This window comes from Lycium ferocissimum, chromosome 3 (assembly GCF_029784015.1).
Source record: "Lycium ferocissimum isolate CSIRO_LF1 chromosome 3, AGI_CSIRO_Lferr_CH_V1, whole genome shotgun sequence".
Lineage (NCBI taxonomy): Eukaryota > Viridiplantae > Streptophyta > Magnoliopsida > Solanales > Solanaceae > Lycium > Lycium ferocissimum.
This window is the reverse complement of record NC_081344.1, coordinates 7833150-7851576: the sequence shown is the minus strand read 5'-3', so window position 1 is coordinate 7851576 and position 18427 is coordinate 7833150. Positions and strand designations below refer to the sequence as shown.

The 18427-nt window shown below is 34.3% G+C and overlaps 3 protein-coding genes across 3 annotated transcripts; 2 read left to right on the top strand and 1 right to left on the bottom strand.

Annotated features, from left to right (window-relative positions):
• Positions 1–4569: 4569 nt before the first annotated feature.
• Positions 4570–4959, top strand: LOC132048646 (uncharacterized). Its single transcript, XM_059439350.1, has one exon. The coding sequence runs from the start codon at positions 4570–4572 to the stop codon at positions 4957–4959; it is 390 nt and encodes a 129-aa protein (XP_059295333.1).
• A 5482-nt stretch (positions 4960–10441) lies between these two features.
• Positions 10442–14452, top strand: LOC132050901 (uncharacterized). The gene is made up of 4 exons (XM_059442241.1): positions 10442–10609; positions 10779–10954; positions 12781–12979; positions 13842–14452. Exons 1-4 carry the CDS (start codon positions 10531–10533, stop codon positions 14072–14074), a joined length of 687 nt encoding a protein of 228 aa, XP_059298224.1. The 5' UTR covers positions 10442–10530; the 3' UTR covers positions 14075–14452.
• Positions 14453–15837: 1385 nt separating this feature from the next.
• LOC132050900 (uncharacterized) lies at positions 15838–18014 on the bottom strand. Its single transcript, XM_059442240.1, has 2 exons — positions 17662–18014; positions 15838–17409 (listed from the first exon to the last, which is right to left on the bottom strand). Exons 1-2 carry the CDS (start codon positions 18010–18012, stop codon positions 16207–16209), a joined length of 1554 nt encoding a protein of 517 aa, XP_059298223.1. The 5' UTR covers positions 18013–18014; the 3' UTR covers positions 15838–16206.
• Positions 18015–18427: the final 413 nt, after the last annotated feature.

Here is an 18427-nt window from a genome sequence, read left to right as displayed (position 1 = left end):
TCGTTGTTTTCCATTGAGAAATTTAGTGTAGCTGTGGTTATGTAGATTCAGTTGGATGATAATGTGCTTGCTATCTGTCCTGTTATGCGCCATTTTGTTCCATGTTCTGTTGTTTGCTTCATGATTTTTCATCACTCCAGACTGACCAAATTTTGTCCACTTATATAAGTGTTAGGATGCCAAATATTCCACCTAGCTATGAACGATATGGCATCTGTGTCCTATTTGTTTACTCTGAATTTCTGAAGTCATATTTTAATCTCTCTTAGTATGTATGCTATAGTTTGGTTTTCTTGATTAACTTTTTGGACATGGTGTCCATATAAGCTAGATGCACAGTCTGTTCTAGGAGCTATTGGCATATCGAGATGATCAGAATTAGAACTGAAAGAAATTGGTCTTGCTCAGTTCTCATCTCTGTCAATATGGACAACATTAAAGATATGCCAAAATGATCTTTGTTCATTGGCGGAGGGTTTTTATAATTCTTGTGCTTGGTAATCATGTTGCTTCATTGAGGTTGAGCACACGATATCTACCGAGACATCTTGTGGCTGTCCTAGTTATTAAGAAAGTTATTGGCTAGGTGGTTAAAGGTCATAGATCTTTCATTAAGCCGTAACAATACTTTCCTATTCGAAGGGTTGGTGTTGAAATTGTTTTGTATTAAAAGAATAACACCTTGTGGCTTAATGAGCTGTAACTCCACTTGACTTTACCCTGCAACTCAAATTGGTCATACCTTCCATTACTCTCTTTTGTCACTTCCGCCTCCAACCAACGATACTATTACATGCTTTTGCCAATAACATTTACCATCAATGTTCCAGCTGAAATGATCGAGAACGTGCTTCATCTTATAAAGCATTTTACATCTAACAACGAGGAGTCATAAACAACGGGGCATAGGTCAAAGAGCTTATTATCAAAGAATCTGTGGAAGGGAATAGATCAGGGATGGTATATTGGTGGGAATTCTCAGTTTTTTATTTGTTGTCTGGACCGTCACTGAGATCTGAGACCACTTCCAGATATAAGGCTTAAGGTACCATGATGCAATAGATTACATTAATTGACGTGCTGCTATTCATCAGGACAAATCTGACTTTACGTGAGAAACCGTTTAGCTGACTTCTAATTTTTTTAATCTTCTAAACTAGAAAGCTGCTAAATCAAACAATCTTGACTTGGAAACAATAGTTGTTATATAATTAGGTATTTTCTGCATGTTTTGTTAGGAAACAAGGTTGGTTCCTATACTTTCTAGCTGATATGGTTTCGTGAGATGCGATAGTCTATTATGCTGCTGAAAATGGTAAATTTCAGCATCATACTTCTTTTCACTTGCTGGTAGCTAATGAATTTATTGTTCCCATCCTTCTCTCTTTGGTCTGCTGATTTTTCTTACGGATGGACATTAACACTCATTTCCTTTTGAAATTCAGTTAGTACTGTTCTCCCAGTAAGTGTTTTGGTAATGTGACCATCCTCAAAACATATCCTGTGAAAATGTAATGCTACTCGCCAGATATTTCAGGGTTCTGCTTTGATCCACTTGTTGGAGCAGTTAAAGTGTACTAATCACTTCCTAAACAAAATGCTAACATCTGAACATACGCCCTTCTTATTGTTTGCATTTTTTTTTTTTTTTTTAACTCTGTTGGATGGGGGATTGATCAGCTAACTATTATCTTAGGCATGCCTTGCTCCTTAACTTTTATATCAGGCATGCCTTGCTCCTTAACTCAAGGCAAATGATTGATTACATATGAGAAGTATAAGCTCCATGAACGGAAAACAATAAAATTTCAACCAGATCTCTGTGTTTGGTTTTACATGATAATCTTGATAGATAAGTAAAACTTGGAAGCATATGAAAGATGAACATAATTTGCGGGATCCAAATTGATAAGAAGTTCCATCAGAAAAGACGTTTGTTATCAGCTCATACTTCTTGATAATGATATTGAACTCTGTGTTGATTTGTAAGTTTTGTTCTACTAGTTGATGTTTGCACATTGAAAGCGAAATATGAGCAACAGCAGCAACAAGAAAGCCCATCTGATAGGATATTTGATCCTCTTTAGAACGTTGCTCTCAAGTAATTGTCTGGTGTGTGGGTTAAAGTGTGGAAACGCCATAAATTTTTTAGATATAAATGCTAATATTTTGTTGATGACATTGGTATTGAACTGCCATGAGGACAAACACAATAAAAACACAGGATAAAGGAACAACAGAGAATCAATTAGAGGGATGAAAATGGACACAATCTCAAGGATGAACCCTTGCTCAGATCATACAAATAATCTACAGCCAAGGACGTTTAAGCAGAGATAAGAAGGAAGAAGACCAAGGGTCGTGGAGGAATGTATGGGATTCCTTTAACCTTAAATAAAGGTCTCGGTTCGATCTTGAGAAAGGAAAAAATTCAGGTGGGGTGCATTTCCCCCTTAATGAATTTTACACAACGCGATTCTGGATTAGTCGGGGTCTCAAAGCAGGTAACTAATATCACGTGGGAAACCAAAAAAAAGAAAGGAAGAAGAACCCAAGCATATTATATATCAATAGCTTAATCAACACAACCATGTAATTGACCAAACTAGAGAAGAATCCACACAAAGCCTCAATTACAACAAAGAAGAACGAGTGAGGAAGAACTCATACGTGAAATCTATATAAAAAATCCAAGGTTCAAAAGTAAAAAGATGCTCAATTTAAAATTTCATAATCTCCTCTTATTATAAGAGGACTTGCTATCTATAGAATCAACAACGAGCAGCACGACAATTCATTTTCTTTTCTTTCTTTTGAACATGTATGAAACCGATTGTCATTTAATATCGTCAACGGTTTAGTAAATCAAAAGAAAGTAGAAAATTATTTTGGATTGTAGTGCATGGAACTTCAGTTCTGAAAGCTACAAATTGGCTGCATCGACTCGACTATTGTCATTATTTTCACAATGGATGATACCCAACTATTCAAAGCCTCCCATATATATCTTTCAATAAATAACGTCTAGAAGAAGGGAGCTTTTTTGGGGTTGAAATCTCCTTCATTTGTGAGTTGTGATTCATGAAATTCTTTATAAGAAAGAAAAACTTACATAATTAGTTGATTAGAAGTAAGTGATAAAATCAAGTGTAGCATATGATTTATAAATAAATAATTCCCTCTTCGGATCTTCATTTGTGAGTTGTGATTCATGAAATTCTTTATAAGAAAGAAAAACTTACATAATTAGTTGATTAGAAGTAAGTGATAAAATCAAGTGTAGCATATGATTTATAAATAAATAATTCCCTCTTCGGATGAAAGTATTAAAATTGATAACAAGCAGTTGATCTATTTGATAAATAATCTTATAAATACCTTTGTTTTATGACTGAAACACGGTTAAAGCTATTTAGAATTTTAAAGAATATAAATTTAATTATATGGAAAAGGATAGTGACGACATAAATGGAATGGAGAGAGAGTTAATAGTATATTTTTTGAAACGATATTTAGTTTCATGGATTACAAAAAAGTTATAAAAATCTTGGTAAAAAGATATATTTAAAAGCTGAAAGAATATACTAATTATACACGCTTTAGGTGTTTACAAGTTACCCAGATTAATTAAAAAAGATTGGTTTGATTAACTCTGGAGTTTGGACCAACCCAAACAGCATCCAGTCATTTTTCCACACATATACTTAAGTTGGATTAGGTAAAACTCCACTTAGGAAAAAGATGATTAGATAAAACACCACGATTCAAGGATATCTGTTAAAATGTCGAGGAAAAGAGGTGCAGTAATGAGTAAGAAATGATTAATGGGTATTAGTATATATTTGGCTCCAGGTTTAATTTTTAGTAAAACTAGGAATTGTCCTTGTCAGGAAAAATAAAAGAAAAGAAACTTATCCATGGAAACTCTTGACTGTATTTCAATCAATATCGACTCATTTTCATTTTGTCCCGAACGCAGCTAACGCGGGATGCTTTATGCGTCGAATTGCCTTTTCTTTAATCTTGAATTTGGGTAGAATTTACTTTTGCTCTAAAGTATATCGTGGTTAGAGAAAAGTTTCATTTTGCTCCTAATTTCTAACAGATCTTCAATCTAGGATATTCTTGGCACTACATATTTTTTATACAATTTACAAACCTTGATTGGTTCCATTAACTCATTTACTCTATATACCTTTGTCAAGTTGCATAATATACACATATCAACCCACTCGAACGCTCGATCAATATTTCTCTATAATTGAATATTAAGTCAACCTAATTCTGCAAAAATAAAAAAAATTGCACGATTATAGCACTTCCACAGCTAATAGCTAGTATAAACTTACTACTATAGTACACACCGCACATGTAGCATTATCACACTTACAATTGATGCTCCCACATTTTTCATGCCTCACAGGCTCAAACTATAATGTCAAACAGTCAAACTTTCTAATTTATTTTCTTATTTCACCGTCCACGTATATATATATATATATATATAACAATCTCTTTTTCTAACATAACCCTTTCATTCCCATTTACACACAAGAAAAAATACTCACTATGTCCCTTATGGCCACAGTTGAATCCGACGTGGAATTCTTGAAGATTAATACTCCGGCGATGTCCGGTGGTAGAAGACGGCAGCTCTGGCAGCCACCTAGGGTGGTAGACACTGTGTCATGCCGGCAACTCTACTTAAGGAGTGCTTATACGTTTTCAAGAAAAGAAACTGTTCCTCAAAAAACCAAGAAATGTTTTGGAAAAGTTAAAGAAAGAGTGGCTAATGGTGGCAAAAAGAAGCTTAAGTCTAGTCGGCGACGGCGGCGCGTGAGGAGGTTTACGGCGGTGAAGAGAGTGAAGAAAATATGTTGTGCGGCGTTGAGTGGTGTTTTTCGAAGGTTGTTATCATGCACTACTACTGTTGATGTTGTGGATCATAGTAAAAGTTAAAGTTAGTGTTGTTACAGCATCTTTTACTACTCTTTTTCTCCTTTTACCTTTCAATTTTTTGACTCTTTTTTTTTTTTTTTTTTTTTGTTAGTAGTATATTTTGTATTCAAACCCCCCCAAAAAAAAAAAAAACAGAAGTGTCTTTTTTTCTTTTTCTTTGGTCAAATATTAAACAAATATCTTGGTCTGAAATGCTTTCACTTTTAATACTCTCTCTGTTTTAATTTATGTGACACTTTTCGCTTTCCTAGATTCAAATTTCATGAACTTTGATCAACATTTTAAGATGTATTTTTTTACCAAAATGATATGAGAAAAGTTGCAACTTATAGTACTTTTCATATAGTTTTCAAATATATATGTTTTAATGTTAAAATAATGAGTTAATATAATCCAATTTAACTTCAAAATTTAGTTAAATTATTTGAAAAGTGGGTGTCGGGCCACATAAATCTTGGTAAATTGAGGCGAAAGTAAAATTTACGCGACATGAATGCACAAGGTTCTTTTTCTTTATTTTTCTTCGGAGAATAGAGTATAAGAATTTCAATATAGTTGCAGCATTTTGTGATATAGATAAAAATGAAGTTATGTCATATACGCTAAGCTAGTAATTAAAGAATCTTCATATTGTTAGTGTAATTTAACCTGCTAGTTCTTATCTTATTTTTCATGTTAGTGAAATATTAGCTATGCTATGAATAATTACATATTATTATAAGTTTAGTTAATCCGATGATGTAAAAAATATATACTACTATCAATCAATACACAAAACCACTCATGATTAGAAATAGGCAATTGTCCTGTATTGTCAAAAAGAAAAAGCAAAGGTAGAGATGTTACCGTAATTAAAGGGAAAAAGACGCAAATGATAATGAAAGATTAAATTGAAGATTCCAACGGCTATTGACCATGAAATAAGGTTGTTTATTTCTGTAATTAATGTGACATTAAAAGCCCCCAAGGTGGTTTAACCTCAAATCACCAACCACGAAATTAGACAAAGAAGTACAAATGAACGCTTACATTAATTACCATGAATTATAATATTTCATCACAAAACTGGAGTACTCTCTCCGTTCCATAATAAGTAATTTTTTTGGGCTTTTCAATTTTTTTCAAAATAAGTGGTGTTTTAGGATTTTAAAAATACTTTAGCCAGGTTCTCCTAAAATTGCCCTTATTTAAATAATCAAGATTCATTAATTACCTTTTCCTTTTCTAGGCATTTAATTATGTAAGCACAATTTGATTAGGGGTAAGTTAGTAAAAACACTCGTAATTTTTTAGGAGTGAGCAATTTCTGAAAGTGTGTGTATGAGCTAAAAGAACCACTTATTATGAAACGAAGGGAGTACTATTTATAGGGTAGTATTTTCGCTTTAATTTATATGATTTTTTTTGTAGTTCGGGTTGTCGATATTTTTCTGTGACTATGCCTTTTCACATATTATGAAGCTATTTTTACTATAAGAAAATTGTGATTATAGTACATGTATATAGTTCTCAGTATGTAACTTTTATTTCAAAAAAAGTTAAGCTAGTGTTGTTCGAATTTATAAGATTGAAGTAAATTTAAAGATGATGGTAAGGTTAAGGCATGCAGGCCAATTAGTTAAATAGTTTGGTTGCTCCATTTTTATTCTTATAAATAAACAATAATAGCATAGTTTAAATGGAAGTTCCTCTACTATTATTTTATGCAGGATATAATAATGTGGGACAAGAAAATATTTATTAGCAAAACCGGTTGATAACAACATCTAAAACGACGACAAAGTATCCTATGAGTCATTTGGTTTACATCTTAGTTTTTGTAAGAGTTATAATAAGAAGATTATTGTGTGGTGAATAACAAAGATTTACTAGCTAGCAAGATTTATATATATGGTTTTTTTTTTTTTTTATATTAAAAACGTCTATTTTTGTTTAGTAGCACAAGACTCCCCACTGTAGGTGTGCTTTTGTCACTAATATAATGCTCTTGTTCAAGTATACAGTAGATAAGTTCCCAAAAGGTTATTGCATGTATTATTATTTTTTCAGAGTTCAACCTCAGTTCCACTAGCTATTTCAGTTTTCAAGGATAAACTCTTCCTCAAAGACATTAGCACTTCTACCATTTACCAACAAATGCCACTTGCGATTAGGTGGTAAAAATAGCAGCAGTAACTCTTTTTTTTTTTCTTGGATAGCCCACAATTTACATTTTTATTTGATTTATGAGCATGTTTATTACCCGCTTCAAAATTTTAGGCTTAATACATATGCAACCCCTTAAATTTGTTCGAATTTTTCATTTAGACATCTGAACTTAGTTTTGTTCCTATTGAACCTCTGAACTCAAGTCAAAATGTGTTTATTAGACACAAAGTGCTAATTTAAAGTAGCTAATTTATTTTTGGTTTGCTTTTTTCTTATTATTTCTTTTCCACTTTTACTCTTTTTCTATTTTTTTTCTCTCTCCTCCTCACAAGGATGAAGACAAAGGCCCTAAATGCATTTCAAATTCTCAGCAGGTGGACATCATTAATACTCGACTATTTATATAGAACTAGCAAGAGCTCTCCTTGGTAATGCCATATCACTGTGAAAATCGTTGACAAAATTTTACATGTATATTTTCGGGTTTTTAGTATTTTTGTGATAATATATGATTTCAGTTGAATCTTCATAAACTAGTATCCATGTTACAGATACCACCATTGTTGGAGTTGTACAAGGAAGTAGAGAGGAAAGTGAAGAAGAAGAAAGAAACAAGAGAGAAGAAGAATTGTAGAATTTTTGCATCAACGAAACTTCAACTTCCACTTCCTCATATCGAAATTAGTTCAAATCAAAAGCCTTCCATTCCGATCCACATAAAATTGGTGATGAAGCTACTTGAAGAAGCCATAGATTATTTATTGCTAACAGAAAAAAAGAAGGCCAAATACATAGGTAGCCCCTTAAACTTGTCACAATTTTCCATTTAGACACCTTAACTAAGGGAATGACCTATTGAACACCTCATGTCTATAAAAATTGTATCTATTCAGCACGCTGTGCTGGCATGGCATGAAATGTGATTTTTATCCCTTTCTAATCGCGTGAATGAGGTCACTAATTTACTGACATGGATACTTTGTGAAAAATCTGCTCATTTTGACAGTCAATCGAAACCTTCAGTAAAGAGGTCACCGGAAAAAATGGTGTCTTCAGTCAACTAGGTAACTTTTGAACAGACAAAAACCTCCATTTAGTTCATGTCCTCCATATATCCCTAATGTCTCATAGAAATAAAATGGTCAAAATGCCCGAATTGAAAATATGCCTCAACTAATATTGAATAGTCATAGTTAACAAATTGCACTTCGCTAATGGGTTTTGTTCTTACGGTAATGGGAAGGAATGAACTTTCCAATTTCACCACCCCAATCCACCACCGCCCCACGTTCCTTTTTCCCGTTTATTTTATTGGTCTCGAATGGCGAATATTGTGGTTCAATTAATTTAACTCAGGATTTATTTTTTCTCACTAACTGATGGAGTTAAACCTCTGCAAAAACTCCTACCCATTTCCATGGCACGCTGGACAGAACGCCCTGCAATGAAGTCACACGACAGGAGATGAGATTCTGCGAAAAAAGGGGAAGAAGAAACACTTATTTTCATGTTGTCTTTTTTTTTTTTCTTTTCCCTCTCTCTTGATTAATTTTAGTGTGGCTTGTCTTTTTTTGATTGGTGAATGATGACACATCAGCAGTGTGTGATGTTCACGCACTTGTTTTGTTGGCTGATTGTGCATATTGTGTTCAATAGGCACATTTTTGTGCATAGTTTAAGTGTCTAACAAAGCCACTCTCTTGATTTAAGTGTTTAAATGGAAAAATGCATGTTTTTAAAAATGCGTATACGTATTTAGAGCAACAACAACAACACCACATCCCAGTGTGGCATTAGAGAGAGACGATCTTCCAATTTTGGGTTTTGCTTTCTTAATCACATGTTATTTCTTTATTGGTCTAACTTAGCCATGTTGGCAGCGAGTGAGATACACTCACTTTAGTTTGTTTGGAGCTGTAAAATTTATGTCTAATAGACACATTTTAAACTTAATTTATGGAAAAACGAAACGTAAGTTCATAAAATTGTATCTATTAAGAAGGCCGTTAAATGGAAAATTAGACGGATCTGCTCATTTTAAACATGTACATGTATTCAGCCAAAATTTTACTATAGACAAGATAACTCTAAATATATTGATGTGCTCATGTGCATATGACATGTTCAAGATATATAATCTTTTTGAGAACCTTATTCTAATAGGTATGTCTTGCAACCTAAGGTATATACCCAGAATAATTGAAGGTCTGTAAAAGCTACATGGTTCGTACCCTTTAAAATAAGTTGGCATATTGGTTTAGTAAATAAGAATATATTAACGATTCTTTTAGTAAAAGTCATGATGCTCTACTATCATATATGAATAATTTTTAGTAATCTCCTCCATTTTTCCTTTCCCTACCCCTACATAATATACATACATGTATATGAATGAATATATGTATATATATATATATATATATATATATATATATATATATATATATATAGATATATAATTTTTAACTTTTTTGAATCAATATTTCTTTTAAACCTAAACTTGTACAAGTATACTGGTACTTAGAAAGAATAACTCTAGTTGATTTTGAATTTTTGATGTCTCATTAATCCTCACATAACAATCTTTGTATTTTCATTTTCCACATAAATATTAGATCAATGATATATAACACACAAATTTGTATTCAATTATTTTATAGGAAATTAAGTGTACGGGTTAGTTTTTCTTTTTCAAGTAAGAAAGTCACAGTGGACAATGATAGTTAAGAAGTCACTAAAATTATAAATTAGATGTTTGAGTCATGTGAAAAATAAGGGCAAAATGATCTTGATACTTTTGAATAGTCGGTGCCGTACAAAAAATAAAAAGATAAAATTGTTTTGGAAAGAAGTTAAGGTACATTTGAAGATGGATGAGATTTTTCACTTTTATTTACTACTCCCTCCGTCCATGCTTATCATGTATTTGACTTGTCATGCCTATTAAGAAGTGAAAAATAGAATGATAATTTTACTATATTACGTTTAATTATTGTTAAGTAGCATAACGATTGAAATCAATAAAACATACTTTAAAAATTGTTCAGTCACTAAGAAATTCTTGAACTTTACAACCCAATAATTAATAATAAGGATAAAATATATATGAAATGATAAATCATCTCTTGATTTTTCAAACTGGACAAGTAAAATTGGACGGAGGAAGTATAATTTTTTTTTTAAAATTGAAGTGGAAAGTTATAATTTTTTTAAGAATTTTTTTTTATTAAATGGATTATTAGTTGCAATGGATAATGAAATTTATGAAAACGAATAAAACTTTTTGTAATAATAAAATTGGTGTCAAATAAAAATGCTAACTGTTGAACAGCGCGCGAACTGCTCCTCAGCCTTTTCCTCAGCATTTGATATGATCGTGTTCATCTGTGCACACAAATTCAAGAATAAACTTTACATGTCACGATGCATTATTCCTTAAATCCTAGATTAATTCCGATCGTTTTAATTTTGTGTAGTTCACTTTTTCTCAGATTGCTTCCAGGTATATTTTACGAAAAAGATGCATGGTCTTTTTTTTATTTTTTATTAATTGGTCGATCTTTAATCAATCTATCGTCTATGTCTTGATTCTAAATTAATTGAGGTCGATTATATGAATAAAGGAGACAAACAATTGATCTTTTTGTTTGTTTGTTTGTTTGTTCATGCAGGATTAGTCATAGGGGCAGTTGTTACATTGGATTCTATTGAAATATATAAGAAACATGAATTATTCGGATCGAAACCAACAGTGTTTTTCCAGTGTAAAAGGGAAAACAAGACAATTTTGCCAGATGTTAAGAAAAAACATGTCTTGTATATCTTCAAGGGTGAAGAGTCTTGGCAGGTTTATAATGACTGAATCTCTCTCTCAATTCTTTGATTTAAGGGAATTTTCTCCTTGCTATCTTTTCCAGTTCTCACATTTCCATTTCCCTTTGTTTTAAATGTGTGAAGAAGATGATGAAAGAAAATTAATTGAGTGCAGTGTCTTTGGCATTAGGGATAATTTGAACATTTAAAATTTACCATCAATAACCATTTGTCACAGTGGTTGGTTATCAAAATGCTAGCTTGCTAGTTGCTACAACTGTCTTAACTGCAAAATGCTTTTCCTGTATACAAGTGTATTTGCATCTCACCACTGACAATGTAGCTATCTCGTCGAAAACATTAAAACTTGTGCAATTGTTTGTGTTGAGAAAGGTAAAACCTTTTTAATGTTGCCAATAACCATGAAATATGGCAACACTCATGCCATTATTTTCCTGCTAAGACCTAACACATTGGGGGTAAGAGTTTCCGGTAAAGGGGAACCTGTTACTTCCTTACGAGATTGGTGAATTTTTTACCTACATTTAGCCAAAGTGTTGGTTCTTTGCAATTTCAATAGAATTTCTACACAGATCTCTTGTTAACTTACTTTCCAGTTACATGATACCTACCGGGTTACAAAATTTCAGCTGCAACATTTTGACCTGCAGCACCTGCCCACCTGTGGACTTTGGTCATAAGTCTTCTTTTCAATTGCTACCTAGAGCTGCTTCAGTTGGGTTAATGTAGTTTTGGGAAAGGGGGTAGGGAGTGTCATGTCTTCGTCTTTTTTTTTTTTTTTTTTTCCCTGAGTGTAGAAGTTGTAGTTTTCTATTTAGTGGTTGGTTTGAGAAGCAGTGTTGGGAACTTTTCAATGGTTGTTGAGTGCTACATGTTGGTATATTTTAACGAACAATAATTAACAGAAATAAATATAGCAGGGAATGAGATATTTGTGTTGCATGATGGTGGAGGAATCAATTCAGGAAATTAGCATTTGGGACATGGAAGTTGTTGGGGAGATGAGTTGCTTGGGAGCTGCCCAAGATGGAATGGGACAAAACCTGGGAGATGGGAGCAGTAGGTTTTGTCTAGTTGGAGCTTTCTTGGACCAAGCTGTGAATGGAGGAAATAGCCCTTTATTCACTGGGAATTTGAGAAGGAAATAGGGGAATTTTTTTTTTTCTATGATACTTATCACCTCATTTTTCAATTCTTTAAACATTTTTTTCGCCAAATAACATTCCTGTAAGACAGTAGCGAAACCAAGAATTTTGTTAAGGGTGTTCACGATTTAGTATATATGTATGAAAAGTAATAGTATACCTATATAAATAGTATAACTCTATTTACAAAGTATAGTTTTTCAATCACTAACTTACCAACCTTGTGCTCAGAGAAAAGTAACACCCTTCCCCCACCACTGAATAAAATTAAACAAAAAGATCTGGTAGCTCAATGTTGACTCAAAACTGTGCCAAAGACAAATAGTTTGTCTTGTTCCAAGTCTTCCTCCATAAAACATAAGAAGAAGGAAATGAAGTTTGAAACCTCATAAACCGTAATCTCCTTTTTTAGCTACAGCTAGCTAACATCTGTGGCAGAGAGAACTCTAATCATTGGCTTTGTATATTGCTTAAAAACAATTCGATGTTTATTTCAGTTTCAACTTTTATCCGTGTAATTTCAAAAACTATGAATGCTGCTTGAGAGCTGGTATATTTCTGTTGTTGTAGAAATTATCCAGCTTTATGCTAATCTGATGTGAATGGCATAAGATATATCTCCTTCCAGAATTTGACGTTGATTGTACTTATATCTCCTTCCAGAATTTGACGTTGATTGAATTCTATGTTTTAGCCTTTGACAGAGCTTACAGATAAAAAGTGCAAACGATGCGGGTTCTATGAGAAGGACTCAATAAAGCCTGACGATACTTTTGATGAGTGGGAGTTATGTGCTTCTGATTTTACTAGTCCACATGGGAAGTATACTCGTTACTTAAAGAAAGAGTTCAAAGCCACATTTTTGTGTCCAGAGTGTGTCCCTCATCGCGATGGTTAGTCTTCTAATTCCTTATAATCTTCTCTTTCTTTATTCTATGGGTTTACACATTTTCAGCTGATGCAATAGAGGTGAGGCTGTTGATGCAGATGAAGTCACTGATACTCGGTAGTTTTAATCTTTAGATGTTAAAGACAAATCCATTTATGTTTCCTAATAGATCTACCCAGGCGTATTATAACGAGTATTCAGCTAAGATCTGATTGTGAAAGACCTATTACTGGATAATTCATGGGTAGAGCCAAAGCGTGTTAACTATACAATTAAGTTCCCAATAACATTAATTAGTTGATTAACTATTAAATTAAAGTAAGTGCACATCAAATATTGTTTAGCTTCTCTATAGTTTTTTGGAGGCAGGGAGGAGCTTGAGTATCCGCTACAGGTTCGGCCGAACCTTGTAGCTTTGGTTAAATCCTGTATTATTAATTTAATACCTAGTAACTTAAAAAGATTAAAGCTCAAAAGAATGGTGTAAAACACAATGATAAACTTTTGATTTGCATGAAAACGTCGATTCACCATTTATTTAACATACTTTCTATGAGACATATACAAATCGGTTAAACGTCTCTGGCAAGATTTAGCAATTTTGGCATTTTGGAATTTGACCGTTCCTTTATGAAATGATCAGTCAAGATATTTTAACTTTGACTTATTTCTTATGTTTAACTACTTTCGAAGTCCTGATGAAATAATACTTTCATGGCCGATCCATTCACATAAATTGTGCTACAAATTCCTTAAGATATTAGTATCAGTTCATAGTTGAAGCTTTTTCTGCTTCGGTTTATTTGTGAAGTTCGTTTACTTGTATACTCAGTACTAATTCTCAGTTTGTTGCATTGTTACTCTAGCTTCAAATCACTCATCTGGCTCACCAAAAGGCGAAAAGAGAATGCACTGGGCTTTTCTGCTTCTCATCTGTGGTTTAGTGTCGATTGTTTTAATTCTTGGAGCAGTTACCACCTACAAATGTTGGAAGCGAAAAAAGAGGCAGCACGAGCAAGCTCGCTTCTTGAAGCTGTTTGAAGAGGACGATGACATAGAGGACGAATTAGGCATTGGGCCACTTAGTCATGTTATGTAGGAAACTAGCTTCTTTTTTCACGTCTCAACATACGTGTACATTTTTGACATTGTTGTATAGAAGAACTTAAACGGGTAAAAGTTGTATCAAATCTTTTTATTGCAAGAGAATGTAGCAGATTTAGGTAGTACCACGAGCTTGGAAGTTCATATGACAAATATTTGAGATTTATGAGGCTTCTTAGACTTTCTGAAAAGAAGTTTTTATTTTTTACTACCTAGTCAGTAGTCATATGCAACTTTCGTTTCACTACTATTCCCTTTCCTCAGGATTTAGTGGTTACAAGGTTATGTTATCAAATTCTACTTGTATTGGTGACTAGAAGATTATCGCAAGATATGTATTTCTACTGGTTTTCGGCTTCTCAAGGAGATCTATACGAACGAAGTTTATCCAATTGCTGAAGTTCCCTGCAGTTCAAATTGTTGTAATTACTTGAAACCAAGAGAAAGGAATTTGTTGGCTAGTTTGGAAGTACAATTGGGCAGAGGTCGCTTTGCATTTCGTTTATCAAGTTATTTATTAGTATACTAACAAGCACTTCTTTTATAACAAGTGGGTGTGGGTGTGGGTGTGGGATCCGTAAAGGATATGGTCAATCAATTTTGGGTACATTGACCAAAATCGACGGAGAAATTCAAGACAGATACAATGATTTTTGTAATAAAAACAAAAGCTAAGGTGAAATTAAAGAAAATGGGATACCTTGTGTATAGAAATCTCTATGTTAGTCCTTTTCCTTATATCTCCTTCTGGTCAAGTCCTTTTCCTTATATCTCCTTCTGGTCATCTTAATCAATGTTTTCTCCTTGAAATACCTTGTAAGTTTTTCACATAATGTCTCATAATTTAGACATATAACTCTATTTTTTTAAAAATATTTGAATTATTTCTAGCCGCATACTTGCACCCGTATTCATACCCGGATCTATACCCTCGAATCTTAAAATTTAGATCATGAAGGAGTAGGGATCTTAGTAGCTCAGTTGGTAAGCTACCTGAACTTTCATCTTGTTGGTGAGGTTTCGAATCCCAACATTGTAATTCCTTTCCCCATTTCCCCTTGCCCTACCCCCTAAGTAATAAAAAAATTAAAAAAAAAAAAAAAAAAAAAGATCATGAAGGATCCGACCTCTAGATTTGAACCCGTATCAGGCACCCGCAGCTCAGCCCGGGCAACTTAGGTGGTGACTAGAAGATCTATCATAAGATATTTATTTCTACTGGTTTTTGGCTGCTCGAGAAGATCTATACTAACAGCCATTATCTTCAAAATTTGACTCTCTGTTACTGCGATTTTAAGACCTCCGGACAAAGGTGGAGCTTCAAGAATTTGGTGACTCCATCGAGGGAAATAGCAACTTCCATGATCCCATTTTTCCTAATCCTACTTCATGTCCCTCTTTCCTTCATAACCTCATTTATCGTGTGAAAGTTTGACACAAAGTGACAGTACTTTCTATGTGCTTGAGGAGAGCTTATAGGGATAGCAAGTTGCCAGGGGAAGACAGAGATGAATGAAGACATGAATCACATGAAGGTATTGTTGAATGACAGTTTCGGTGAAGCTAAAGGAGGATAAATTATGGCAGTTCTTGGTGCTAGTGGTTCTGGAAACTCTCTCGTTGAATAATGCCCTTGCAGACTGTATAGCTAGGAAAACTTCACACCACTGTAACCTTGAATGGTGAAGTTCTAGAGTCCCAAGTTTCACAAAATGATCTCAGCTTATGTTATGCACGTCTCTTTTTGATGAAGTAATGATATCTTATATTAAACAAAAAGCATCCAGGACATGCAGCAATACAAAGACATGATTTGGCTCCTGTACAAAACTCCAGGAGAAATAGGAGATGTAATCATTCAATCCATTACAGCTGAAAAACATTGATCTTTAATTTACAAGGTCTCAGAAATCTTGAAATAGTCTACATTACATTAACTATCTTCCAGAAAAAAGGCTGATGAACTACACTTCCACCAAATGCAAGAACACATTTGGTTGAAGTCAACACTTCCCGGACCGCTTTGAGAAATTTCAGAGTTCATATTTTTTTACAACAATGGTGACCGGGAGACCTGCGAACATCTTGACTACTTCCGCAGGGTACCCGCTACCTCCCACCAGCACTTCAGAGTTCATTTTTCTTAGCCTTCTTCCTATTCTTATTAGAGCATGTACAGTCATCTTCAAAATCTTCTTCCTGTCGATCTGCATGTAAATAAACCCACAGACGCCACCCCTTATCATATTTTACACACGGATCATTTTCGTAGTGTAAACGGTCCAAAGCTCCACTTACAACTTGGTGAACTTGCCAATCAGAAACGTCCTCAACAATGAACTGAGAGTCCCTTACCAAAACACAGATATCAGCTCTGGTTCCAACACCTAAGGGCAATCTGGCAGCCGCATCTCTTACCAAACAAAGGACAGTGAAATCAGGCGGTCGATCTTCCTTCAGAATATAGTGATCACGAACCTTTATTACAGGTTTTCCACTAAAGCTTTTGAAAGGAGCGACAACAGATCTCCGACCATCAACGGCTGTATATGGGAACGCCCTTTCAGGTACTGTGTACCTTAGAGCTTCTTCTCTACGGAAATAAGCTCTTATTTCCTCACAGGAGGGACTAATCGTCGGGAGACTCTTCGCTGTTCTAGATTCTTCAAGCCGTTCATCAATATCGACATATTGCATTTGCATCAATTCATATGGAGGTTTTGGAAGACTACCAATTTTTCGTAGCATATCTTGCCCTTCTTTTAGCCAGTAAGCAAAGGAATCAACCAACTCCACAAAAGTTTTGCATGGAAGACCCCAAGCTCGAGGAGATGTTTCTTCCTCAATATTGTCACTATCCAATGGGTAAAAAGGGAGCGGGCCAATCCATGACCAGCTTTTACTATGCCTATCATATACTACAAGTGCCTTCGGTGAATTTGCTCCGACTGGTTTGGTTGTTGATGAAAACACTCTGAGAACTCCACTGACTAAATACTGAAGTCGCTCGTTCGCTTCAAGAATACGAGAGTCTCGAGGATTCAATCTCACACGCTCCACGATTTCATGTCTAGTAAGAGAAGGTAAGTTCCTTTGGACAAATCCTTTCAATCCAGATACACGCCCACTATGCTTATCAATCCGTATTACCCCTTCTGAATCCCTTATTTGTTTCTTCTTGGTGTCTTCAACATACTTGTCAAATATGATGCTATTGTTTTTTGCAGGTGCTGTAATTAAAGCTTTCCGTACAGCACAGAGGAGACGTATAATGGAAAATGAGAATGTGCCGGTGAAAGTGGGGACAATACGAGTTTCCCTCTCCATTTCCTGCAAAATTTTGCCCTCTATTATCAACTTTATTCACAAATTATAAACATAGAATATGTACCATGTAGAAGATTACGATCAACTGATATATAAGGCTGCTGAACTCAGAGGCGGAGCTAAGATTTTAAGTTTATGAGTTTTGATTTTAGAACGACGACTTCAAGTGCTAATAACCAGGTTCTAAATTTAATATATGTACATATTTAATGACTTCGTAAAAAAAAAAAACTTAAAACCATTAACAGAACAAACCTTCTGCAGATTTCTTGTGCATGATAATTCAAGTGAATGGAATGTCCTCTTTCTACCTTTTCTCTCTGCAACAGTGGCTCCTGCAGATTGCAAGTGTAATTTTTCGCTATTTTCCATCTTCGTCAGCTTGTCTTTCTTCAATTCATAGCAACCTTCCTTGGTGTTTTCAGTTAATCTGCCATCTGAAATTTTAACCACACCATCTTTAATATGAAGAGAGGGAGACTCATTCTCCGCTAAACAGCCTTTCCCTATGGCCATTTGTATCAGAATATTTGCTGCACAAATGGCTCTGTTGTCCGGCATGTCATTAGATGTCCTTTTGGTCAACCTTTTGCATCTGATCCTCATTTTCTATATGTCCTGATAAATAAATAAAAGTGAAGTTTATAATCAGCTTAAACACATAATACTTGTAATATCTTTCAGGGTCCAACTACGCAATGCATCCATTTTTTTAGCAGAAGCATAAAAAATATACTAATGTACATGAGAGTGAACATGTCTCTGCTCAGTTTAACCTGTGTTTGTTTACTTTCTCTCCTTGCAGGTAAAACTTGTGCTTAGAGCATGTTTGGCCGTGCTTCAATTTTTTTTAAGAAAAGCATTTATTTTAAACTAAGTTACTCGGACTCGCCTAAAATGTCGTCGGGTGCGTGTCGGATCCTTCAAAAGTAGTGTATTTTTGGAGGATCCGACATTAGATCGTTAAGGAGGTGTTGACAACACTTTCGAAAAGTCCGATTATACGGTCCAAACGGACATT